General features: G+C 46.0%; 2 protein-coding genes across 3 annotated transcripts in view; one reads left to right on the top strand and one right to left on the bottom strand.

Annotated features, from left to right (window-relative positions):
• Window positions 1-21,192, bottom strand: part of LOC135385177 (protein Aster-B-like) — a 226,208-nt gene extending 205,016 nt beyond the window's left edge. For both annotated transcript variants that reach the window (XM_064614361.1, XM_064614363.1), the window contains exons 1-2: window positions 20,995-21,192; window positions 7,010-7,291 (exon numbers count right to left, since the gene is read on the bottom strand). In XM_064614361.1, coding sequence (XP_064470431.1) covers window positions 7,010-7,291; window positions 20,995-21,095 — 383 coding nt within the window. In that variant the 5' untranslated portion in view covers window positions 21,096-21,192. The remainder of the gene's footprint in view (window positions 1-7,009; window positions 7,292-20,994) is intronic.
• The window catches only part of LOC135385178 (large ribosomal subunit protein mL41-like), a 29,228-nt gene extending 4,088 nt beyond the window's left edge, over window positions 1-25,140 (top strand). The window contains exons 2-4 of the mRNA XM_064614368.1: window positions 21,428-21,685; window positions 22,114-22,214; window positions 24,855-25,140. Of these exons, the coding sequence (XP_064470438.1) occupies window positions 21,523-21,685; window positions 22,114-22,214; window positions 24,855-25,109 (519 nt within the window). The 5' untranslated portion in view covers window positions 21,428-21,522 and the 3' untranslated portion in view covers window positions 25,110-25,140. The remainder of the gene's footprint in view (window positions 1-21,427; window positions 21,686-22,113; window positions 22,215-24,854) is intronic.
• The last annotated feature ends 1,790 nt before the right edge of the window (window positions 25,141-26,930 follow it).

Here is a 26,930-nt window from a genome sequence, read left to right as displayed (position 1 = left end):
TCATTAAGAACGTAAACACTAGTGTTTCCATTGTAGAAAAAGCCTGAGCTTGGACAAGACAACAAAAGAATGGGCGACACGACACAAGCAGCTGAGAGCTGCGTGTATTGTATCGTCCTTTCTGTGGTTCTCTTGTGCAAGCTCAGGCTTTTTAGACAATAGGTTTGACCACCACCTTGCCTCATTTATGCCATTTTATCAGACACTAGTGCTTACAAGAAACCGAGGTTTGTAAGCTGCAACGTGCGACACAAACGTGTCAAGCAATGGTAGGCGATATTATGAAACGCTGATATGAGATAAAGAACGATAAAAACGGTGAATTTCCAGTCGTAAGCGACAGTCTGTTTATGTCTCCTACGCTGCCACGTTCTCTTTGCGAATAAACAGAGAATATCTCTAGACTGAGACTAAAGCATGGTACCGGCCAGTCAGGAGGTATACCCGAAAGTAAACTCGGCGGTTTTATCAGGCACGTCCCGCACACAGATAAAATTCGAGACAAACTGCACGCGTTTACAGAGTAGAGGAAGTCCACAGAATGGGTCAAGAAGAGTTGTGGAAACTCTGAGAATTGTTAACGGATACGGAGACGTACGATAATTTGGCGGCTGCGAACATTGGGTCACTTTGTGCGCGGGGAAAGCGTTGATTCCTTAGCTTCGCCGTTGACACACGGGGTGATTTCGCGTTTCTTTTTACCTGCTACAGATTTCGAATAAAGAAGCTATGAGAGCCCCATCGATGCCACTTTTGCAGGTCGATTACGCGACCGGACGGACGTCCCGTCCAAGAGAGTACGTAACTACATCCATTAGCTTCTGAATTGGAGACTTTGGGTTAATAGTATGAGACATCAGAATTGAATCCAGTCATTAAAGGCTCCATAAAGCAACACGCAAGCAGCTTGGGTCTTTTGTGTCATTTTTGAGTGATACGTCGCCCCCCCCCCCCCCCCCCCCACACACACACACAAAAAAAAAAAAAAGAGGAGAAGCTGCCAATTTTTGCGATCAAGTCGATCGGCCGGAGCGACGCCTGGTGCGAGACAACCCTCATTTTAGCGGGCAACACTGGCGTTCATGTATGCAGCGTTCTCTCCTCTTTTTTTTATTTAGCGGTTTTGGCTTCCACGCTGGGTTGCTATGTGCCTGCAATATAATTTTGCCACCGCACGTGACAGGCAATGCGAAGCTGGGGTCCACTTCGGCAGAGCCGTTTATTAGGAGAGTTGGGCCATTGGGAGGAACCTGTCTCAAAGCGCGCCATTTGACGTCACATTATGGGCGGCGCCAAGGCCAGTGGCACCATTTTGGATCAGAGCCATCGCTTTGAAATCTCCCATTCTGCCATTTTGGAGCAGAGACAGAGCCCTGAAATCCCCCCGTGCCACCGCAGCTCCCCTTTCATCCCGGTCAAGTGGGCGAAGCGATGACGGCTGTGACGTCACGGCGGGAAAAGATCACGCAATGGTCAAACTCTCCTCATAAACGGCCCTGCCCTTCGGCAGAGTGTTGCGAACCCAATGAACCATTTCCATGTTCGCGTAATTCCTAGAGGCGGAATGTCGAACGTCGTATTTTACCCCAAACAAACATGGCTACGATTTTGGGATTAGCACGTTGCGTGGGGAAATAGCCAGAGAAGATTGCAAGAAGAATGCAGAAGGAGTGAGAGCGCATTTTAGTGATTACGAGTAAAGAGCGTCGTCTAGTCTCTGCCTGGCCTCCTCGGTAGCTCAGTCGGTAACGTGTTCGCTTGCTGAGCTCAAGATCGCGGGTTCGATCCCGGCCGAGGACGGCAGCAATGTGGGGGAGGTAAACATTGCTTCAGCACCGTGTGTCGGAGATTTCCGACGCACGTCAAAAGAACCCCGGGTGGTCGAAATTATTCGCAGTCGTACCCTGCGGCACGTGCAACCGGTCACCACTCTACGCAGAGAAACCTTACGTGTAACTTCACGGCACGATTAGTATTATTTTTTAGTATCGGTCTGAAACATCCACGTAACCTCGAAAACCGGATTATCTCCCCCAAAGTAACATGGCAGCCGGCTGCAGGAGGCTGTGCATACGCTTACTCGGAAAAGGTTCATTTTCAATTTTGATTTGAAAGTGATTGGGACGAAAGTTGCTGCATTATAGTCCTGAGAGCATGCGCTAGTGAATGAACACATTTGATGAGATTGTACCTCAACTTCTCTGCGGTACTTTCAAAGCTAACCCTATATGTTGAAAAAAGTTTTGCTGTGCCCATGTGCCGAAACTCAAACCAAGCGTATCGGGAGCGCAGGAAGGACGCGGCCTTCGCCTTTGGCGACTGATACCACTGACACGTTTGAACTCCTTCCCATTAGAGGTCCTTTACAGCTGCAAAGGACACCTTCGCGAAAGGGGTTCGTGTCGACGACACACGGCAAGAGCGAACTCCTTCTGGTTTTTAGTTCGAAAAATATGTCCATAGATGTCGCGCTAGATATTTCCATTACAACCAGCCTACATAACAATACGACCAACGAATTCAACATACGTACTGCAACTGCAGTATCTGCACGCATACTTCAAGTACTTGAAAAATGAAAACACGGTCTAGCCTTCGTTCGATCGTATTGTCGCCGGTCTCAGCTTCCCAAAAGGACAGCTTCGTAAAAGGAGATTCTCTTTTGGAGTGTCACACGTCACGCAACGCCTTTTCGTTAGGTGTCCCTTTAGGGGTATTACAATTCGTACAGATAATTTGAGAAAATTTTCCAGGGTTTTCACGTGCCTACGTGCACCTTTAGGGCAACATCTCTGGGCGCAGAACTGTGTTATGTGTCTTCTACTGCTACGCAGAAAACATTATTCTCCAAACAAAACATTTAGCACAAGATGTCAAAGCGAATGAATTATTACAACTTTTCACATTTCTCCTGGCAGTTTTTCGAACGCAGATTTTTAACTTCCTTTAACGCGCACTTTAACTTAATATGCGGACTTTACAGTAACGTTACTCTCGCAAAACAGCCAGATAGCATTAAACAAAACGCGCATGGTGAAGACGCGGACGCAGGTGGGCACATATGCAGACGACGTTTGTACGAAGGGTTGCCAGACGACGTTAACAAGAAATGCTAACGGGCAGAACCAGAAGCGCTCGGAGATCCCGGTGTGGCCAGACAGAGGAGCAACGTCAGTCTACATTTGGTCTGCTAGGTGAACACATTCACACGGAATGCCTAGTTTAGGAAGCAGATGGAGGAGACAGTTCAAGCAGTGGCATTGTTCAAATAAGAGCGTGAAAAAGTGTTCCACAAATTCAAGGGCTTACAAGGCCTCGAAATACGAACTTTCAGGTTCGATGGTTTTCAATTGTTTCAATGCCCTGTGCGGACCGTGGACTTGACAAAGCGGTTTATCTAGCCAGAAAATCAGCGCCTACTCCAATCAGCTTCATCGCTCCAAAGCACGTGATCCTCCAATGAGGAATGGGCGTTGTTCTCCCATCGCCCGAGACATGCCTGTTTCGATTTCGACTCATTTGCATGGCGACATTTTGTGACGAATATTTCAAAGTATCTGCTAGTTTCATAATTGTTTAAAATTAGGCGGGCTTCGAATCATGACTGGCTGCAATTCATCTGTCACCTCCTCGGAAACCTCTAATGAAAAAGTTAGGTAACGAATATACGGTCATTAGCCAGCTAGCGGTTGCATACGCTCGTCGATAGTCATTTGCGAAAGGCGCGTAAACCAGCAACGGAAGTAATGTTGACGAGCAAGGACGAACCCGTACGCCAGACTGTCGCGTGGTAAACAAGAGGAAGAATGATCCAAAACTAAAACGTCATACAATATTCGCCCAACAAAAAATTCCCTTCCAATAACAGTAGTGGATACAATGCACATGACCAAATTCGGTTTTATTATCGACGGTTCCCCTTCCACGGTGCCAGTGTCAGCAAGACCCTATCTATTCCTTGTGTGAAGTATCAGAGCCAGATACTAGAGACAGAGATCACTGACGGCCTTGCAAGTATTGGCCTGTTTCACGACGTTTGGGGGCACTCCGAACCGTATTCTCTAGCGCTATTTGTGGTCGTGTAGCCGGAGGTTTTTCCGTACACAGGCATGTATCACCTACACTGCGGCTCTGAAAAATCGTGGCGCAAGGATTTCCACAAAAGAGGTGACATTCCCGGTACGGCGGTAAGGCAGGGAACACGCCGGACACGACCGTCTAGTAAAGGCTATCTACACTAGAGGCGGACAGTTGGCGCTGCGGTCACCGGACGAAACTTTAGTGCAACAGACGTCAAACGAACGCGTTTGGCCACCATGGTGGTGGTCACTTTTTCGGCGCAGCTGCCGAGATTATCTAGCATTTGCTGGAAAACGAAGCCTTGAATGGTGTTTTGAAATCCGGTCGCGTCCGTGCCCTTCTTTTATCCCGAAGACACTTCGTGATTGTCGTTCTCACATTTTCTTTTATGAAAACTATGGTTGTCGCATTGAAAGATTGCGCAGTTTGTCAACTTTCAATGCCGCTAGCACGCAAAAAAGTGACTACCAGTGGGAGGAGGTTACGAGCGTGCAATGTCACTGCCACGTCACAAAGTGACGTAGGTGAAAACTCCCTATACTGATTTTTCGATTTCCGAAGCTAATAATCTACATTCGGCTCGTATTCCGAATCGAATATGGAATTCTGCATTTGAGTCGAATCGATGTGTCCTCCAAACTGAGTATATCGAAATAGTCCCGCTGTCTGCATTCGCAGGCAAAAAAAAAAAAAGAAGGAGAAGAAGAAGAAGAAGAAGAACGCAAGAAGAGTGGGCATAAAAGCGAAGTGAGCGCTGCCTCGTACGAAGATCCGTTTGCAAATGTATCACCTATACATGCTGCATATCCGTACACACGCTGTATATGCGTGCGGTCAAGTTACAGAGCTATTCGCTTCGGTTTGAAAATGACTATTCGCGCAGACCTCAAGTTATTAACGGCATTCTACAAATTCTAAAACGAAGTCATTTGAGTATTTAGGTACGAAACTACCGTGACGGCTGGATGATGATGATGATGATGATGAGTTGAGGTTTTATGGAGCATAAGCGACTAGACTGTCGAACGATATTTTGCGTTCCAGTGTGAGGAGCTCGGCTTTCAAGACCAGTTTGATAACTGACATGAAGCATTCCTTTACAAGTCTTCACTTTGAGATTTATTTCCAAGGCAAAATACATGTATAATAGCTGCTACCCTCGCTACGTCAACACTAACATTTGTATCTGTCAGATATGTGAACACAAATAACGTACGGGGAATAATTACGGCGTATTCGCGTGCGCGTTATATATTTCCTTCCCACGGCAAAGGCGACGCAGCCACAGACCGTCTCTCGGCAAAGTGTCCATCATCATCACTTTGTTCCGCGTGAAGAAAACAACGCCGTTCCCGACTTCGGTCCTTGAAGGCCAGTCAACATTCGCGGCACGTATTTCAATATGCACGTTCGTAGTGCACCAGACGACTTCAAAAAATCCCAGTGCTCTTTGCGCACGCATTGCACTCTGGGCGCTTGCTGAGCGGGAAAGCGAAGAATAATCCTTCGCATTTCGCTTTCGCTGAGCATGATACGTCGTGGACAATGGACCAGTAGGGGAGAAATCAGAACAGTTTGGAGGCCACCCGTTTCTTTCGTATTAGTAAACTCCCATAGTTCAAAGCAGCGCTAAGCACTCTGGGATTTTCTGAACTCGTCTATTGCGAGATACGTGAATGCGGTTCCGCCAATACGAGTCCAAATACGTCACAGTGGACCTTCTCGCGCGTTGGATCTTTTGATTCGATAGGTATCTCAGTCGGTGGCCATCTGCCGTCATTTCTGCAGACGCCAACACCTGGTGCGTAAAAGATAACACAAGGTCGACTTGGAAAATAGTAAAGCGTCGTGCAATATTGCTGCAGAAGTGAAGTGCAGCTACGAAAGAGACACCAGAGAATTTAATCGAAGTTTCGTTGTCGTATTATACGCAGAAAGTACGTTCAAACACAACGACTGCACTATAAAATGTACAAAGCATCTATTCTTTTCTGAGCATTTTACGCATCCACATCGCTAGTTTGTTTGTTTGTTTCTTTTTTTGCTCTTTTCAAGAAGAAAGAGGCAAACAAGCTGAGACGGTTCTCGCGTCGTTCAACCTACGTATTTTTCGGTACATTCTTCTTTACGCCAAAGAGATGAAGAATCGTAACACTTAAACCGACACATTCAGCGGTGCTCGTGCGACACGCTCACTTCGCGTGGTTCAAGGAATTACGACTTCGGCACTCGCTTTGGACCAGCACGAACTCCGCTCCCAAAGTGCCTGTGATATTAGCATTATCACATCCTAAGGTACCGCTGACATCCCCCATTCGAGACGAGACAAGAATAATCCTGGAGAATACGAACTTTACCATTCCTATGCATGTGTAAAGGAAGAGTAAGGGCAGGAAACACAAGACCCCTACCCCCACGATTCACCCCGACTGACGTTAGATCTATCATCCGCGCAATCCCAAACCTTATTTCTAGTCTCTCTCTAACACCCCACGCGACGAAGAAGTCAGCAAAGGCAACCAGACACAGCCACCTGTCAAAACGTTTGTCGCACGTGGAACGGTTTGAACGGACATATCATCCATCAGAGCGTGCACAAGGTGACCCACGATGACAACCCGTGCCGCAGTACCGATCCACTGTCGTAAGCTGTCATCGAGGGTATCCCGAAGCAACGCGTGCGCCTAATCCGTATCTCACTTTTCCCTTTCATTGTCTCTCCGTGAATCTGGTAACCCGATGATCGGTTTTCGCTCATCCGCTCATCTCCGTCCTCCGGTCGGCCATGGCAGTGCGGAGAAACGGAGATCGATCATCGGCTGGTCGACACGGGCAGCGTTTGCCCGCCATGCATGACGCGGAAATTTTCCCCTTTTAGCCGCCCGTGCTGGGGTGGACACATGCACAGTGGAGGGATGGTGGGCCTTACTTGTTATCCTCCAGAGTGGCGGCGTTTATTTCGGGAGACCGGGAAGTTGTCATCGCCTCCGCCGCTGTGGCCGCCGCCGCCGAAGGCATCGCGACCGCGTCGCCATCTGGGAAGCCGTTAGTAAGGCTCTCTTCCTCGTCGCCGCAAGGGGTGCCGATGGCACTGCTGGCGGGAGTAAGGCCGCTGGTGGTGCTGCAGGCGATGTCGATGCTCGAGATAGATGCAGGTGGAGATGGACTCCGGTTTGGGGACCATGGGGGTGGGGAGAGTAGGACACTGGATCTGTAAAGGACGACAAAACGTGTCAATGTTGCCCCAAAGTGGTGTGGCGGCCTCCCTCACATTTGTGCTGTGAAGTGTATACGGCATAAATACTTCCGAACCTGCTCGCTCCAGTATATTCTGCCATCGGGCTGGAATTCTTTTTATTTTTATTTTTTTGTAAAAAAGCTATGGGAGCATCACAGATATCATTTCTGTAGGCCATTTGTGCAGCCCAGCCGAAATTAGGCCGCAAATGGTATCTACTAGATGACTGAATAAAATTAGTCAATTCGGTTTTTAATTGAAGTTTTTTTGGCGAAATGAGAGATAGCAGAATTTGGGCACTAGTCATTATTCAAAGCCCCATCCTAAAAAGCATTTTAAAAAATCCGGGAACCGGGTACGTGCCGTAATTTGCGACGTTAAATGGACGTTGTACTCGAGGGCTCGAGACGCGCTTGTTTCGGTTTCCACTGATTTTCCTAGCGAAAATTGGTAATGGATATTTCAACGTTTGCTCGCGTCACGATTTTTAGGAAATCGTGCAGCTTTGAACAATGACAGGCTCCAATTCTGCTGTCTCACATTTACCCGAAATTGTCTGCATAAAATGTTGATCACGAATTTTGGGGTAATTAGTACTACATACTCTCGTCGACCGAACGTCTACCTGGCCGTATAATCGGCCTCCAAAAACGGCATGTACACTGCCCTCGGAGCTCTAGGGCTGCTCAAGGTGGTTTCACATTTCCTGCCGGGTTTCCTCGATTTTTTTCACTACCGTGCATTTAGAGTGGACATCGATGGTATCGCTATGTTCTTATTACCCTTTAGCATGAAGTCATCACAGTGTTCACCACCATAATCAAGATGTAAGTATGACGCGAGTCTGCACTGCATAATTTGCACACGACGGTTGTATTTGCTTCACGGATGAAGCTTCTTTGTCATTATTCAGCTTTACCTCTTATTTTATATATGAGGGGTGAACAAAAAAGTGGCGAGTATACAGTAAGTGGTACAAAACCAATCTACAACAACACCCGCGAGCTACAATTTTAGTTTACTTATTTTACTTATTTAACAAGTTACATAAAGTACTGATCCCTGCGCTCTGCACTGAAAGCTCTCCTGACCTTTCTGAATACCATAGGGCATTCAACCCTTATTGTGAAGGGGCTCATTATTTCATTCCCCACATCACCACCAGCAATGAGATAGAGTATCGCGCCTGGCGATTAAACTCCACATTCATCATCTTAAAAATAAAGTTGTTGTTGTTGTTAGCCTGGGAGGCCCAGAAGAAGACTATAGAGTTAGGGCCTCCAGATTGATTAATTAATTGCGAGACAGTTCACAAATTCGCATTCCCTGAAGCAAGTCATACGTAACGCAATGAATAAATATGTGTAGAAGTTACATAAATAACACACAGAAAACATAACAGAGCTATAGATTGGGCGCGTTGCTTATTGGTACCCATAGTTCAGGAGTGCGAAGGTAGAGAAAGACAATGGGACATACAGATAGAGTGCATGACTGTGTATGTCACTCTGTCTGTCCACGTTCGCACTCCTGGACTAATGTATATACAGCAAACAGTGACAAAACAGAAGCAAAATAAAGTAGGTTTGAATCAGTGAAACGGATGTTCTCACCTCTGGGATTTTTATCCATTTCAAAAGAATAAAGTACATACCATGTAACGGTGTATTTAATTTACATGATGGGCATTTAAGGTGATGTGCACCAAGCATACATGACGGGAAAATAAGAGATATAGACGCACATGAAATGAACATGAACACGTAAGCGCGACCAGCCGCGACAAAAATATGCAAACCGAAACCAACTAATTACTGCAACAAATGACCCGCTTCAGTGGCAGATTTTTCTCTAAAAGGTGTCCGCTGAAGGTCCCAAAAGGGGTAGTACCCATTTTAATGCCGACAGTGCCCTGCTTTAGAAGTTTTGTTTTTCTACGAAACTCATTTGAATTTTTATTTAAATAATGAGCGCCTCCCACTCATTCACACGGTGCGCAGCTTGTAGGCGGTATCGGATAGATACTTGTAAAAAAGAAAGTTCTTCGATTGGTGCACCCGTTCGCGAATTATTTAGCCCGGGGATTTAACTGAAACACCCGGTATACGGAACACTACGATCGTACCCGTTCCAAATCCATAGGCCCACGAAAGGCATGCGCGCGCTTCTCCTGCTGTCTCATTGTATGCCGCCAATCTTTGCCTACTGGGGATACCATTCGTCGCCGCCAAAGACGGCTCTGTTTTCATTGCGTTTTTCTCCTAAACGGTCACGTTCTGTGAACTAATTTTGCTTGCATTATACTAACTGAAACACGAACTTTCGTTTGAGAGCAAGTTGTTTTTGCATGTTAGTGCCCCTTTAAATAGCGTGATACGTGAATACCCGCACAGTTTGACGGACGGGCGGGCGGCGTACCCGCCCGATACCTTTGGGCAAGGAGTAGCGAGAGGGAGAGAGAGCTGCGTTTTGTGGAAATATCTTTTTCGTAACGCGTGTTTCAGGATAATATTTCGGGCTGAATGTCATAGGAGTTACGGGATTAATTACTCGGGGTTGTAGTCATTCCATCCAATTTTGTTCATGTGAGGTTTGGCCATGTGTGTGTGCGCCCGCAGCCACCGGGATGCGGTCTATAACACATCCTTGTGACGTCAAAGGCGCGCCGGAGGAGAGAGGGCACGCGCTTTGTACCCAAACTTGTACGTAACTTAAATACTCCATTCAACTTATACCATCGTAAAGGGTGATGCATTCTTTCCCCCAAATTGAAGAGGCAGTGATGTCCAGAACTGGATTTTAATGAAAGGTCGACAGACAGGAAAAGGGCCCAAAACAGAAAAGAGAACCGCAAGCTCTCGTGCTCCCCAGTTTTGTTGCTTTCGTGCTTGAGTCGGATGACGTTTGCCCGTGCCCGACGATGACGGTGCCGATTAGAAAGTAATCCGGGCCCGACGGTAACGACACAGTCGTGACAAGGGGCACTCATGTGACCACCACATTTTCTTTTATTTATTTATTTTTTTCGTTTTCCGCTGCGGAGTCTCCTGCAACGAATAAAATGAGCTCCTGCGAAAGAACGACGAGTGCAGGTGACCTACAGGCTACAGAGCGAGCGCCAGGCATCTGTTTCACAGGTAGAGGTGTCCAGGCACCACCTTTCAAAAGTCCTCTCCCCATGAAAAGAGCGCACCGCAGACCGAGAGAGAGGGCGTCGCGTGACGTAACGTGATCCCCCCACACGTGATCCGTGACGTACAGCGGCGCAGCACGGTATTTAGCACTCGACTCAGTTACTTTTTGCTTGGTACTCAATAACTTTACTACTTTTTGAGAGTATATTCACCAAGCCCGCTGTACCGTATAAAACGCAATACACCACGATATGGCCGCACTCGTTCAAGATAAAGAAGTTTCAAGCGAGTCACCGATCAAGCATGAACACACCTGGCGACGTTACCAATGGGGATTGGTGCGATACGATGATATCCCGACGGCGTTAAACATCCTTCATGCGTATATCTCGTACACTGGATCTGGAGCGTAATCTAACGCCATCTATACACAGTAAATCTTTTTACACACTTTAGGATGCAAAAAGGGTGTAACTTGCGGGTAACACCCCACGTTTTTCAGTTACACCCTTCACTACACCCTTGTGAAACTACAACGGTGTTTTATGGGTGTAAATTTGAAACAAACCCTAAAAACACCTTGTGACTGTGTTAGTGTCCGCGGATGTCTGAATTTCCGCTTTTGTTGCAATCAGCATTTGAACACAGGGAACCGGATTGAGGGGGAATATATCTTTATTATAAAAAAAAAAAGAGAAAAAGGAGGGAAGTATTGAGGCCCTGGAACGTATTCATAGCTAAGGCTGCTGTCATAGTATATGTGGACTCTGAGGTGTTTAAATTAAAACTATAAGCTTCTGTAGTGACATGCATGATGGAGAAGTTAGTCACGCCATACGTGGTCTACACTGGGAGTTCTGCGAACGTTGCAGACAGAGCACGGACTGTCCCTCCTTGCAGAGAGTATCGCTGCTGTGGCGGTTGCAAACTGGCTTTTATGTACAGTAGGCCTGCATTCAATACCTTCACCGTTTTCGAGTTGCTGTGTCTGCGGGGAACAACTTGTGCCCACAACAGAGTTCTTAATTTATAAAAGGAACAAAACCACTGATAGATCGGTGAGGAAACAGACGCGAGCGGGTGGATGCACATATCTAACGGAACCCTGAGATTGAGGGGACAAATAAACAACACAGTCGCTGTAGCTATGTGTCCCCTAATTATCAGGGTTCCGTTATCGATGCCAGTTCACCTGCACTGACAGTCTTATATGCTTGTTCCATGCAAATGTTGTACTAACGCGCCCGAAGAATGAGTATCCTATAATCAGTACCGCTTGCACGAGCGTTAGCTCAGTCGGTAGCGTGTTGGTTTGCTGTGCTCATGATCACAGGTTCCATCCGGGTTTGGCACGAAATAAAATTTCTTCCAGCACCGGTGTCGCGCAGTGTGGCGACGTCGGAAGAAGAAACAGGTGGTAGAAATGCAGCATGACGCACTAGTCTGGCATCTATTATTATTATTCCATACCGGAAGGGTGTTTTTCCGAAATAACACCCTTCTTGAAAAGGTGTTATTTCGGTGTGTGTGTGTGTTATTTTGTTATTCCCTCAAAAGGTATTCGCCATGGGAAAGTTTAAAAACACCCTTAAAGGTTCGATGTTCGATGTATTCTCTGTTTTCTTTTCTTTCCATTAAGCATAGCCCCCCCCCCCCCTCCCCCTTTCTTTCCTTCGGTCGGTGGACATTCGAATCTTCGCTGTCGACCGCCGCTTCAGACGATTTCAAACACAAACACGAAGGTCAACGATTGCGTACATACATATTCAACGACAGCAGCAAGACACGGGCGATCCCCCGGTAACAGCCTACTAGGTTTGGCCCTGCTGTGGGATAGGCTAGAACACCACACAGAACATTCGACGCGAATTCCTGCAACGTTCCCTGAGGCTGGGGAGATCTACACGAGGACTGAAACAAGCGGACCAGATCAGACTATTCCCTGACTCACGACCAGACGAGACTCGGTTTATTGCATTTTGTTCCTGTGTTCTACTTTATCGCGAACTTTGGCGCTCAATCAAAGTACCACAGCCATTGGCTGCTTCGAAACTGATGCACATGGTAGAAGGTGACTTGTCCATGCCGGGGAGCGCGTCAAAAATTGCGTTAACTGCGTAAGGATCAGTGATTCATCCAGATCCCCCCCTACCCCCAAACGTCTCTTTCCGCGCACTCCGTACACAGCTGTCAGCGTTATTTCAGCTTTAGATACATGTCAGTAAAGACACATAAAGCTGTTACAACGAAACTGCAAAAATTACCCCCTCCCCACATGTTTGCGATTCCGGATAAACCACTGGTAAGGATTACCCGTCATTGCAGCGACTTTCACGAAAACTGCTTACAAATCGCCGCACATTGCACCGACGGCGCCGGAGACCCAGTCCACGAAAGAATGATTGCTGTCTGCCAAGTGGACACACATCCGACCCACGCATTGTGTTACGCCACATTCCTTAAGAGTTTTCGTCATTTCCGCAGTTCGCTCGACTTACGTACGGATGCAGTCTCGAAGAAAACGAGAGACGACAGGGATCAACGAACGAATCGAAAGTAGATGTTTGTGGCAGGACGCATATTTGTTTGATCTTTTGGAGCTTGCGTCAGTGTTCACACAGGCCGCACCACAATTGCACAAAACAAATGTGAAGACAAAGTGAAAGTTAGAAAAGCTGCACAGCAAATTTCCGCCGGCGAGTGAGTGACTTGGACGAGCGAAATGAGACTTGTCTGAAGATGATGGATGGACTAGCAAAGTGCACCCGAGTTGACCATATTTTACGAACTTTTACGGGTACGCAGGGGGTTACGCAATATCACTTAACGTCTGCCACAGCGACATGGGTGGATCCAGACCGTCGGTTTGAGGGGGGGGGGGGCGGTTTCTTTGTCGAAGCGCGTAGTGGGGGAGGGAAATCCAATGTATAAACTGATGTTGCGCTGATTCGCCCCCACTTGGATCTGCCACCGCACCGCGAAGCGATTACACACAAAGTTCTGGCTGCTGACCGGGTGTTGGCATCGGAGTATCGAGATGGGGAAACCACCCCGGAGATCCAAGGTCACTCATGAATATTTCGCGCTCGTTATTCATAGGTCGTCATGATTTGTGCTAAGATGTCATATTAGCTGCACTGCATCGCAATTTTCTAAGCGATTATTGTCTTTAAATTGACTCGAGGAGTAAAAACAGGACCATGTTAACAAAACTGATTGCCAGTATGCTTCAGATTGATGATGAAACATCGCCAAAAAGCACAGTTACGCCATTGACGTCGTGTTTTCCACGGTGCCCGAAGCGGAGATGGTCGAGAAGACGACGTCGGAGAAGGTGCAGCATTTTCATGAACTCTTACTGCACACCAGCAGCACATTTTCCAATCGAATGGTCGAGTGCAGTGCAAAAACTGCACCTCCGCTGAATCGACCTTGCACCGTTTGCACTAGTTCACAAAGTGCTGCCCAATCGAACAGAGCTAATATGAACATCTGAAAACCCGCACAGTCCACAGCGTTTGACTCCAGCAGAAGAGGAACTGCTTGCGCCCAGATGGGCGTTGACAAGATTTCCTCTTTTCTTTTTTTTTTTTTCCTGATGCAGAGCGGTTACGTGTACTAAGTTTCCAACGTAATACATACCGGATGTTTCAGTTAAATCCCCGGGCTAAATAATTCGCGAACAGGTGCCCCAATCGACGAACTTTCTTTTTTACAAGTATCTGTCCGATACCACCTACAAGCTGCGCACCGTGTGAATGAGTGGGAGGCGTTCATTATTTAAATAAAAATTCAAACGAGTTTCGTAAAAAAACATAACTTCTAAACCAGGGCGCTATCGGCATTAAAATGGGTACTACCCCTTTTGGGACCTTCAGTGGAGAGCTTTTAGAGAAAAATCTGCCACGGAAGCGGGTCATTTGTTGCTGTAATTAATTGGTTTCGGTTTACATATTTTTGTCGCGGCTAGTCGCAGTGAAGCGCAAAAGGACGCTCTCCCATTCCCTTATCCACCAATGCATTACGTCCTTACACCAATGAATTACACCAATGAATTACGTCCTTTTGCGCTTCATCGCGACCAGCCCCGACAAAATATGTAAACCGAAACCAATTAATTACAGCAACAAATGACCCGCTTCGGTGGCAGATTTTTCTCTAAAAGGTGTCCACTGAAGGTCCCAAAAGGGGTAGTACCCATTTTAATGTCGACAGCGCCGTGCTTTAGAAGTTATGTTTTTTTACGAAACTCATTTTAATTTTTATTTAAATAATGAGCGCCTGCCACTCATTCACACGGTGCGCAGCTTGTAGGTGGTATCGCACAGATACTTGTAAAAAAGAAAGTTCGTCGATTGGTGCACCCGTTCGCGAATTATTTAGCCAGGTGATTTAACTGAAACATCCGGTATACTTGCACAGCCACGGGTACCAGGCTGAACGAATAGCGACGGATAGCAAAAGCAGCGCTTTCCGGTTCGTGGACGAACTATTTGTTTCTGTAACTGCACGCTAGGCAGCAGCAGCAAAGTTGCGGTTCTTTATGTTTCGGAATCCACAAGCTTGCACATCCCCTGCCCACTTTCCACGTTTCAAATTATGTACCAAGGACATCACTCAGTGTTATGTATCTATCGCACGATACCTGGTAATTTCCAGCATATACACGTAGTGTGTCACAAGAGACAGCCCAAAATGTTCATAAATACAAGTTGAGGTTTGAAGAATTTACCATCCGCTACGTGGCTGGTACCTCAGAAATTGCATGTTGACGTCATTATGAAATTTCATGGCCGTCAACGTAGGCTGCGAGAGGTTCTTCAGCTGTTTCAGGACTGTCAACTAGCGACTGCAACATGCCGGTCAAACTCATCAAAGTAGATCATGAGCGCAAAACCTCGCGGACCTATCCAACAGAGAGAGAGAGAGAGAGCTCATACCACTCCCCCACTTTTTCTGCACAGAACTGCACAGCAGGTATTACATATTTGCTATATATGGCCTATGCTTACTTATAATATAACTTGAACAGTCAGCGCCAGCTTTGACGTATTTACGAGTTCTCCAATCCGCAACAATGGAAACCGCTGCGAGGTCGTAACTCGTACGATTTGCTATGCAGGGATGGGGAAGGGGGACACCCACTCCATTCCAATTCCAAGGAAACGAGAGGTACGGTCAACTTCCACTCCTGGAATGGTTTGCCAGCCCCATTCCAGCCCTTGAATTCCGTGAAAAAAAAAAAAAAAAAAAAAACGCTGTTTTTTGAAAGCATTCTAACGGCTAAATTAAAACAAATAGTCAACGATTTCGAACTATAAACAAATAACAAGAACAATTTCGAATTCAAAACAATATAAAAATATTTCGGAACTGCACAACCCGGGAGAGACAGGCCAAAGCTGTGAAGCATATCTAGTTTTGTTGCGCAAGCCGTCACGAGGAGGGCACATCTGAAGCGCCCCCACCCCCCTCCCTCACTGCCGTCAGAAACCGTGTAAACAAAGAAAAGAAAACGCCCATTTACACTGCCGAGACCGTAAATTTAAATTCTCTTCATTCTTACTTTATACTTTACAACCAACCTGTGCCAGGGCTTGCCGCTCGGCGCCTTCTCTGGCGAGGGCGCCCGGGGCGGGGCGGCTGCCCCTCTCGCACCCCCGTCACTACGGCTCTGTAATGTTGCGTGACTCGATTTGCAGCATGAAATTTACATGTTGAATAGAGTGGAGCTGGGTTCTTCGTAATACGTGAATCAGAATTGGCGATCAGTTCTGTAAGTTCCTCCAGGAGCCAGTTTCTCGCGCACAGTTTCAGCAACGGCAGTTTCTTCGTATAGGAAACGTTCCACAAGGTTATTTCCCTCTTCATTTTGGGCAGATACTATTCGCGGGCGCAGGTCCAAGGGGTGCAAGGGCAAAAACCATTGGGTTGGAACCGAAACTACAATACGGACACCCAGGCGATTCTAAAACTTCTCATTCCAATCCTAAGAATGTTGCCACCACTCCATTCCAGGTTCTGATAAAGCTGGAATGATCCCGGAATCATTCCAACGCCGTAACCCTGGCTGTATCGTAAAAATGCCAAGTCTACGCGCGTCCTGCGAAGTTCCGTTTTTGCCTCCCCCTCTCTGCTGAGTTCCATCCCTCTCAGCGCCCCGACTATATAGTCGAGTTCAACTGAAGAAGGCAAAGAAATCTAGTCCATCAGCTCTCAAAAAATAACTGCGCCGCCGACGCAGAGAGACGCAGAGAGGTCACGCTCTCCCTGCGCCACATAATGTAATCCATCATACTCACTCTGCTTCCGTATTCGCTGTTAAGAGGGGCCACATGACACCACATTGCAGCAAAAAGTGCGCTCCCCCATGGATGGCGCATGGTGGCGCTTCAGTACTTCTCCTGACTCGCTATTGCGTCTCCTTACCTCCAACGGCGTATACGTAGTTGACGGACACGTTAGACACTGTTCTGGCTGTTCCGCAATGAATGGAGCATCCCCGCTTTTTCTCTCAATCTTTATTATTATTATTATTATTATTATTATTATTATTATTATTATTATTATTATTATTATTATTATTTTGTTGTTGTTGTTGCCCAGAAAACTGACGCTATCGTGCTGCATTTCTTTGCTAGCCCGACCTACTTCGCAGACAGGAAGTTCTGCGAACAACGACGAAGATAAGTTTTTTTTTCTTTTGATTTCATGCATTCGAAAAAAAAAAGGGGGGGGGGTATACCCATCACGAATTATGGGGCGGCAGCCAGTGTATTGAGAGGGATGGCGAGGACACACCAAAGCGGGACACGGAAAGCGGCCGTATCCAAAATGAAACTTCCCAAGACACGCGGAGATATGTCACACCTAGAGCGTGCCAGCTCGCTGCGGTTTCTATTTTTGCCGTCCGCTGACCTCGCGATATTGGTCTACGACGTTCTAATTTAGATCGACGACACATTTTAGTTAATTAATTAGATTATTTTTGTAAACTCGTTAAGGCTTGCGTTGTGTTCCTTCACATTATGCGTGTCAGATCTGAGTGGTGCACATCGCAAGTTGGTGCGCGCAGTGTAGTTCCTGAAGGGGGAAAACGCAGCCTGCTCCTCGCGCTACACCCTGTATACATACATCCTTCGCGGAATGTGCTGCTTTATAAGCGTCACACCCTTCAGCACCTAGGGGATTCCGGATACATTTTTAAAATGCAATAGCGCCGCGACGTATGGTTCAATTTGCGCGAGATATATATCTGGGCCGATATATTTCTAGAGCTAAATTATATCGCAGATCGACACAGCCAACAATATTTCCTCTACGTTACGCCATTCACCCCCTACACGATTTCATCAGTATGGTTGGCCATACTAAACTACCCAACTGCAGCAAAAGGGCGCGGACAAGCGGGTTAAGACAATAAACGACAGATAGGCCTGCACTAAACCCACGCCGCGCGCTTCAATCCACTTGTTATGATTAGCCCTTAGAAGATTCGCTAAGATTTCCGTTTCTAGCCAAGCATAGGGCATAACGTAAAGTAACAGGTACATAACACATAAGAGGGTAGTAAGAGAATCTCCCTGTTGTGCATCGTTGGAGAAACAAGGATGGAGAGGACACAGTTGCAAAAGTGCACCCTGCGACTCTGTTAATTATGTGATACGTACATGTGAATAGCGCTGTTGTTGCACTTACGACTCCAAATGTAAACTATATACATAATGTGCAGTTATGTCATCACGACATAAGAGAAAGAGAATATTTATTCCTACATTGCTCGTATTTGTTTCGGAAACCTCGAATTACATTTCGATTTCCGTCAAATTGTTTCGTTGCTGGAAGAAATGAGAGTATGACATGCTTCAGATATGCATACTCAGCAGATTACATATTGATAATGATGCAGTTGTCACGAACAAATTTGGTTTTAGTTTTTAACCCATGTTCCAGATCAAAAATGTTGCAGTCATGTAACGTGACTCACTGTTGGCGACCGGCCGACCGTAACTCTACAGAGCCAGGGATCATAGCCGTCGCGATGTCAAAGTCCGCCTGGGGCACGACAAACCTGAAGCGCCCCTCCCCCCCTTTCTACGTCAGACAAAATGCTCTTCCGAGGTGAAGACGGGTGAGGGGACACTTGACCGAGACTTACAGTCGCCAATGTCTCGCGTGTCGCAGTCGCGACGCAAAAAAGAAATAACGTAGTACTCCGAAACCAAATATTTTATCCGTGTGAATAGACCTCCACCCGAGAAACGTCATCATGACGTTGGTAGACAGACTGAAACCGAAACAAATCGGAAGGAGAGGGCTGGGTTCCACTAGAGTCACTAGGTTCCACGAATGGGCACTTGTTCGCTGCCTCCTATTGAAAGAAAACTAGGATCGAAGGTCGCGTCCCTTTCAGGGACCATCGTAACCCCTCAAGACCGTGGCTTTCGTGCGCGACATTGTTCGCCCCTAGTTTCGAGCGTAGTTCAACTCTACCAAATTGGTGGCGCTGCCGAACACTATGACGTCATTTCTTTACAAACAGGGAGAGGTCTATTGCAGTAGTTGGTCGCACAATTCTAGTGTGCTACGATGAGAATACATGTGCCGTTTTTTTATAACACCGTCCTTTCTTCTTCTTCTATTTTTTTTTCAGTAGTTTATTAGAGCAACACTGAACCTAATTTCAGGGGGTGCGGGTGACAATGATGCCGGCCGTCGCTTTATTGCCCACCGTGCTGTCCAGACTTGCCGTCCCGCACACCGTTAGGGAAGGCGCCAGGGGCTGCCGCCCCTCTCGCACCCCCCAGAACGGCACTGCCAGGGACAGACTTCTGTGCCTAGTTTTATAGTGTTATGGTCGCAAACAGTGAAGTATCAAAAATATGTGTCAGAATGTACACTAACACACTCCACAAAATGTCCCATACAAGTGGCATGCTTTCACAAGTAGATAATTCCGAAGAGCTCAAGATTTAATTATCATTTCACCTGTGGGCAATTTCCAGATCATTTTATGCATTAATAAATATTGTATATTTAGAGCGACTGTATTCAGTTCTAAGACAACGCTATTGCCACAGTAAAGTCGTGGAGTTGTATCGCACACTAAAAGCTGCAAGAAAGAAATAAAAATTGGCCCATCAAATACTAATATAACTGGAAAATATAGCAGGATGCGCAGGATACGCATAGCAGATGCAATAACAGCGAAGGACAAGAGGATACCTTACAAAAATAAGCTGTACCCCACAGCTTCCCTGCCTTCCAAATGGGTATAATAATCCACGCTACAAATTTATCCATGTGAACATAGAATGCAGGGTAAAGATAAGAAACATAGATATAGAAATATTTGTTGAAGAAATGCTCTCTTTTGAAAAAAATCAATTTTTGTAAGTAAAAGTAATTTGAAATATAAAATAATGCGTCCATTTTCCATTCCAATACATTTCAGAAATTTGGAAGGCATGAATCAAGCATTATCTTTTAGTTAAAAATGTAGGGTGCAACAGAATGGTACCTAAATCTACAAACCTGGGCAAAGCCAAGGGGGGTTCAACCTCCCCCCCCCAAATCATGCCTTCGGTAGTGCATTTGGAAGAGGGAAACATCTCCTCCCCCATGTAAAGTCTCTAGAGACCCCGCCCCCCTCAAAAAAAAAAAAAAAAAAAGAAAACAGAAAAAAATTTTGCTGTCTACCATGCTGAATACAAAGTAAGCAGTTTAGTAAATGCTACAGCAGACAGTGCTTACAAGTGTCGAGAAATGCAAGCGTGTGTGCTGTGGTTCACTGCTGCAAAGTGTAGTGTTGTGCAACAATAGCGCAATATGTTGGAAACATTTGCGGGCACAAGTGTTGTGATAGTGCAGCATAGCAGTGTTTTCATGCCCTTTTGGTGTGCTAGATTTGCAAAATTTGGAGGTGTGTAGTTGAGATCAAGACTGGCTCTAACCGGATTAACATATAATCCCATTCAGGAATCATGTTTGGCACGTGGGTGGCTTTTCGTGAGCGAACTGCTACGAGTGATGCCGTCACACAGTATTCATCGCCGAATGGCAGCACCAGATACAGCCACCGTCACTCCTACAACACTAGGAGTTTCGTAGCACAATCCTTCCAACAGTAAATGGTGTTGTTCGCGTGAATGACTAACACCAAGGGCAACTCATTCCGAATAGAACCTTTCAAATCTCGCTTGAAGCATGAAGTTGGTTTATGGCGGTCTCATTCGGTCCCCCCACAGGAGCTGTGTTTCACTACTCGACTAGATTCACATAAAAAGGTAAAACTCACGCGTTTGAAACAACTGTCGAATGGCGACCCGATTAATGGCACAGGCCGCTCAAAGGTGAACTGCACAACGTCGTATCTTCAAACAGAACAAACTGACCCACAAATCGGCAACAAAGACAACACTATGTGCGACAAAAGTGTTCCAAGAGACTGAAGAATAATGTAGAACAAATTAACAAGCAAACAAACTTGATGGGAAGTCATCATCATACTGAGGCAGGGAACACACAAACAACCAAACTTACATTTCTTGAGCGCTTCTATTTCGTCTCACGGTGTACATCACTTTATCCGGGGATTGTAGAATGTCTCCCTCACTAATATCAACAGTCTCTGTTAGGGACATTATGACTGTATTATATTAAGTAAAAATTATCACATAACGAAAGCACCCACGAAAACCTGTAGCACCAAAACACATCAACGTAAGTCACGTGACCCGTTGCTCCTTCTGTTTTAATGGTAGTCACAGCCAAGCCGTAGCCGTCGAAGGAAAAGTGAACGTGTTTATAGTTTTCAATTATCTTTAGCTATACTTCTTGTTACAGAACATGCTGTTGGGTTATGAATTGGTATTTTACAAATAATGTATTTCACCACCATCATCTATGTGCATTTTTTTTCATTTTAGTACGAAACAATGCTTCTCGTGCTGAATTTGCTTGTCTCAATCCAAAGGTTACTTGGACTACGTAGCCGGCGGTAGCCGGTTCAATGCAAGACAATTTCGTTTTTCCGAGCCTTCGAGCGTGGTTTCGAGGACATTCGGAGTTATGTCGTGCGGTTCCCAGCAAATTCGTCTACTTTGGCATATTCAGAGAAGAGCCATCAGCACATCAGGAGCACTGCGCGGAAAGAGAAATTTCCGAAAGTTCCAGGTGCATAATATCAGAGGAAACTTGCAGGACAAGAACAACAAGGCGGTTCCCAGAGAGAGTGAGTATACGCCAACATCTGATCATATTACGGTGGTTCACTGCTTTTCTACGTAAGAAATATGCTCTTCACATATCCTACTCGAGAGTTAATTATCTAATGTAGAAGCACATTCCGTACCAAACTGTAGGGATGTCATGATGTAGGAAAACCAAGAGGCAGGGGAAAACACACACACAGATCCTCGCAGACACAGCAAAGAGAAGTTGGAAATAGCCAGCCGAAGGAATGTAATAAGCAATGCTTCATTCTTTCCTCTTGCCACTCTCAGCCGGTTTTTGGCAATATAAGTTGGTTGGCCGTAATAAATCCTCTCTTTGTCCGAGCCTCTCGCTTTTCCTACATCATGATGAAGTACCAGCTTGCCTACCCTCACGTGTAGGGATATGTTGCGCACGTATTAAGCAACATTCTCTTTCTTTTTTCAGCCTATGGAAAAAGAGAACCTGTTATCGAGCAAGAAGGCAAGTCAGTGTTCGTACCAGAGCTAGTTCCAGAACTGGTGGTTCCCGATCTCACGGGGTTTGAGGTAAATGCATCTGAACCGTATGCATTGCTGTTGGTCGAACTACAAGGATTACACTGTAGCCGTGTTCAACCTGAAAACAGTTTTGTGTCAACCGGAAACAGTACATATTGCAACCAAGTGCGCTCCATGACGTGTGCATGACGAAATGCCATAAAGATATATCGGAAGCCATATCATCCAATCTCCGAGGTTCTCTTCTCAGGTTGAACACAGCAGCCGTAGCCACATAATGCAACTTTTACGGCATTTTTAATTCTCGCCTAAGAAACCCACTATCCTACCCTCCTGAGCAGTGCCTCATCATACTGGTACAAGTACGAATAGATACCTCATGCGAGCATTTCCTGAAACGTCCCAAAAATGACGCTTTGTTGTAAAGTCGTAACACAACGAATCCCCGTATGATAAAATGACAAGTGTCGGTGCACAAAAAAGACTGTCAAAAGCCATGCTGGTGTTAAAAAAGTGTGAGCTTCGTTAAATTGCAAAACACACTAAAGAGTTGTTTTCCTTGTCGCCATATGCCAGCTATGTACCAACCGGCCAAGTTTGCTTTATGGTCACTGCATACAGCCGGAGTGACTATTCTGGTTGATATAGGCATTGTTGCTGGCGCCGGCATAGTTTGTAGAAAGCCGAGCAATTGTTTTCTAGTTAATCAGTCAAGTATCTATGACCAGTTCAGCTAGCTGAATCCACGCTGTAGCACTTCGATGCAATGGAGGATTGATTGGTACCCAGGGTTGTTAAATAACTTAGTAAAAGTATCTGAGTACGTGTACTTAGATACTTTTTGTGTATCTTGAGTAAATATTAGATACATTTTCAAACACACACTTCTAACTGTAACTTAATTACTTTTTTCAGTAACTTGTATCTGTCTTTTTGAGTATTTTTTTAGTAAAAACGATTAAATACCGTCGTCGAGCAGGAGGTGGCGCGAAGGGCGCGCCGACACTAGGGATCCTCCATGCGCGTGAGAAGCTGCAGCAACCCGTTGAGGCTCCCTAGCCGACACCAGGCACGAGCTCTACTCCTCCTCGCCCTTGCTGCACGTGCTCACGCCCTCGCACTCGCGTGACATTCCTGTGACACGTGACATTCCTTGTTCCTCGCCACGCTCTTGTGATGAATGAGCAGTGTGAACCAATTGTGTGATTTTCAAACAAGTGCGCGGGTACGGGCACTGTGGAGGCGTTGAGGGACTTTATACTTCAGTGGTGTGTTGTGTTTGCAGAGCGTAGATAGTGCTGTGCTGCACATTTTTTTGCTTGTGTGATGTACTGTATTCATTGTATACATTTCATATAATTTACCCACCAGAATCGCAGTCTCACAGAGAACTAGTCGGGGCATAAGATATTCAGTCCATGGATCTGATGGCCATGCGAAACTCAGTGAGATTTTTTGGCAATTAAAATGTTTATGTGTTGCTCAGTGAGCCAATTTTTGTCCCTGTCTCGGTTACCCCAGTTTAGGCGTTCCTTTCAATGTTTTGCCTGCAATTACGTACGATTACCCAAGAAGGGATGTCTCTGTGGCTCTAGCGTGACATCTATTATGAGCCAAAGGCAAAAGATACGGTCTGCACAGAGAATTGCGAGAATCTGCGAAGAACCACCAAAGACAGTTCTGTTTTCACTGCATTTTTCTCCTAAATGGTAGTGTTGTGTGTATTCAGTGGCAATCCCAAGGGGGGGGACAACCTTTTCTCACACGAAATGCTATCACTGGTAATTTACCAGTGATAGCATTTCACCGTCCGTTGGTAGCAGTACTGGTATTACTGGCATTACTGGTAATTTACCAGTGATAGGATTTCATGCGAGAAAAGGTTGAGCCGGTGTCCAGAACCCCTCTCCCCCACCGCACCCAAATGGATAGCGATTGGCTAAAGGCTCGCAGACGTCGCCCCCCCCCCCCCCCTAAAGTACTTCGCTGGGACCACCCCTGTGTGTACTAATTCTGTTTGAATTGTACGGATTGAAACACAGACTTTCATTTGAGAGTGAGTTGTTTCTGCATTTGAGTGCCCTTTACTAGTTTGAACCGCACCGGCTTTCAACAAACATAACAAAATACAGTTAACGTTTCGGGTCCCATTCGGGTCCCATCATCAGAATGAGGCGTTGTATACAAGGTATCTTGTCAAGATTGCCCTGCCGTGTACATTGGAGAAACAGGAAGGAAGACACGAACAAGAATGAAGGAACACAAGAAAGATATCGAGAAATCAGCAACAAACCCAACAGAACTGTGTGAACACGCGCGCAAAACAGGACACGTGTTAGACCTTGACAACCCATGCATTCTGGCGAAAAAGAACAAATGGGGGGTGAGGAGACAGCTGGAGTCATGGCACATAAAGAAAACAAAAGAAGCTATCAATCGACAACCAGGCCCCCTCCCAGAATGCTACGCTCCTCTTCTACGTAAATACCCGGTGACGACCAGGACAGCGTCATTCTGATGATGGGACCCGAATGGGACCCGAAACGTTAACTGTATTTTGTTATGTTTGTTGAAAGCCGGTGCGGTTCAAACTAGTAAAGATGTCTACTCCCGGCAATTGGACTATATTCAGATTTGAGTGCCCCTATAACTGGAGTCCTCTCTACATCACATCTTCTGTGGTTGCAGTTGAAGCCGTACGTGTCATACAGAGCTGCGGAGGTGACCCAGGGAGAGTTCACGGCACGTGATTTGTTTGACGCCATCTACTCTGAGAAGGTGTCCAAGGCCTTTGAAGAAGGCATAGAGGATGAAGAGGCACATGCAAGGGTTCTCAGTGAGCATCTCACAAAAGAGGAAGCCTGGAAAAGGGCACACCAAACAGGAAGCGACATATTTCCTGCCGACTGTCAATCCCAGAAGTCCCTCAAGATTGATTTTTAGATAGTAGCATTAAAGGCATTGTTGAATTTCATAGCTTGACTCGTTACGGGCATGTGTCAAAGGACATTGAGTGCAAAAGCAACATCGCTTCGAATGGGGGCAGTCTGGAGCTGTCGTCTGCTGTTGAAATTTCAGTTGTATTCAGCCGTAAATTACGTGTAGATATCAAATGCAAGATTTCATCCAGCAGAGCATCATAGCATTTCAGATAGATAAGAAGAACAAACGGCGTCTTCATATCGGAATTTCATTTGTCCCAGCATGGCGGATGTCACGAAGGGCGTGGGACGGAAATAAAAACGGTTGAGAACTGTTTTGAGATATGGCGACATGTGATCGGCAAGTTCTGTGTGGAATCAGTGGCCCGATTTCTTAGAAGAACAGCAACAGGATATTAGCTATGGTGACATCACGGCAGCTTGAAGGTACCATAAAGAGATCCCAAAAACCTCTGCAAGCACATGAAATGCATTCCTAGCTGCTAATCCATTCACCATGTGGAGCATGAACCCAACATTGGTTAGACGTAACAGAGATATTAACTAAAAACCATGGGCAAAAAAGCCACAGCTGCCGGCACAATGTAGAAACTGGCAGTGACGTTAAAAGCAGGCGACCTTGGCCACTGGCGGGCTAGTTTAGTGCAACTTTAGAGTGGGCAGAGGATGTAGGTGACGTCAGTCCACTTGCAGGGAGTGTGTTGGGTGACTGCATAGTGCTTTTGCTTGTGCTTCTTGTGGGCTGTGCCCACGTTGAATGCAATATGGCAAAAATAGGATATATTTCAGATTGGATTGGATTGGATATGAAAGAAAAATATGGAAATATTTCAGATAATAGGCCTCCTTGCAAGCTGTTCTCCCCTGAGAACTCAGATATTTTGGGAATCTCTTGATTGACCCCTTAAGTGCTGGCTATAAGAAGTGCTATCAGTCACAAAATCACTATCTTCATTTCGCATACACTATATGACTTTTGCTTCTCCTTTTTCCCTCTGTTCCATGACTAGAGAACATAGAAGGCACCTCGAACACATACTTTTTTAAACGTGCGAAATGAACGTACTACCTTCAGGAACAGTGACGCAAAATATTTCTTTAGAGAAATATGATCTCCCCTGAGTAAATTAGTTAAATATAGTCGTGCTCAACTTAAGAAAGAAAAGAAACCTTGTCTGTCAACTACATACACCATTGGACATAACAAGATGCAATACTGCGGCAGGAAAAATACTGTAGCGCCACCATGCGTAGGGTTGCCACCAGGCCGGTATTATACCGGCACAGCCGGTTATTTGCTCGCTCTGCCGGTTGCCGGTACGAAGGTGATACTGGCAGCCTTTTACCGGTATTTGTGACTCAAGACCTTTCATATGGGCTTTTGCATGATTTTCCCTTCAACATTCCACTACAGCTTGAATAAATGTGGAGCATAGCCCCAACTTTGCAGTCACCAGTTCTTTCCTTGTTTATTCATTATTATTATTATTATTACACACAGGAACATATGTTTCCTTGTATTATCTTGAGCTCTCTATCTCTCTGTTTTCTGTGTGTGCTCTTCCACCCCTCACCCACTTCCCTTTCCCGCGAGCCTTTCCCTCTATTCCACCCCTCTCCCTCAGCCGGTATTTTTCACTACGCGGTATTTTTCACTACGAAAGGTGGCCACCCTAACCATGCGCCATCATTAGGGGAGCGCACTTTCTGCCACAGTGTAGTGTCATGGGGCTGGTTTTAACAGGCAGTACAGAAGCAGAGTGAGTACAGGATTACATTACCTCACACAGGAGGGAGCACGACTTCTCTGTGTCCAGCCATC

This window comes from Ornithodoros turicata, chromosome 2 (genome assembly GCF_037126465.1).
Source record: "Ornithodoros turicata isolate Travis chromosome 2, ASM3712646v1, whole genome shotgun sequence".
NCBI lineage: Eukaryota > Metazoa > Arthropoda > Arachnida > Ixodida > Argasidae > Ornithodoros > Ornithodoros turicata.
This window is presented reverse-complemented; position numbering and strand designations above follow the sequence as displayed.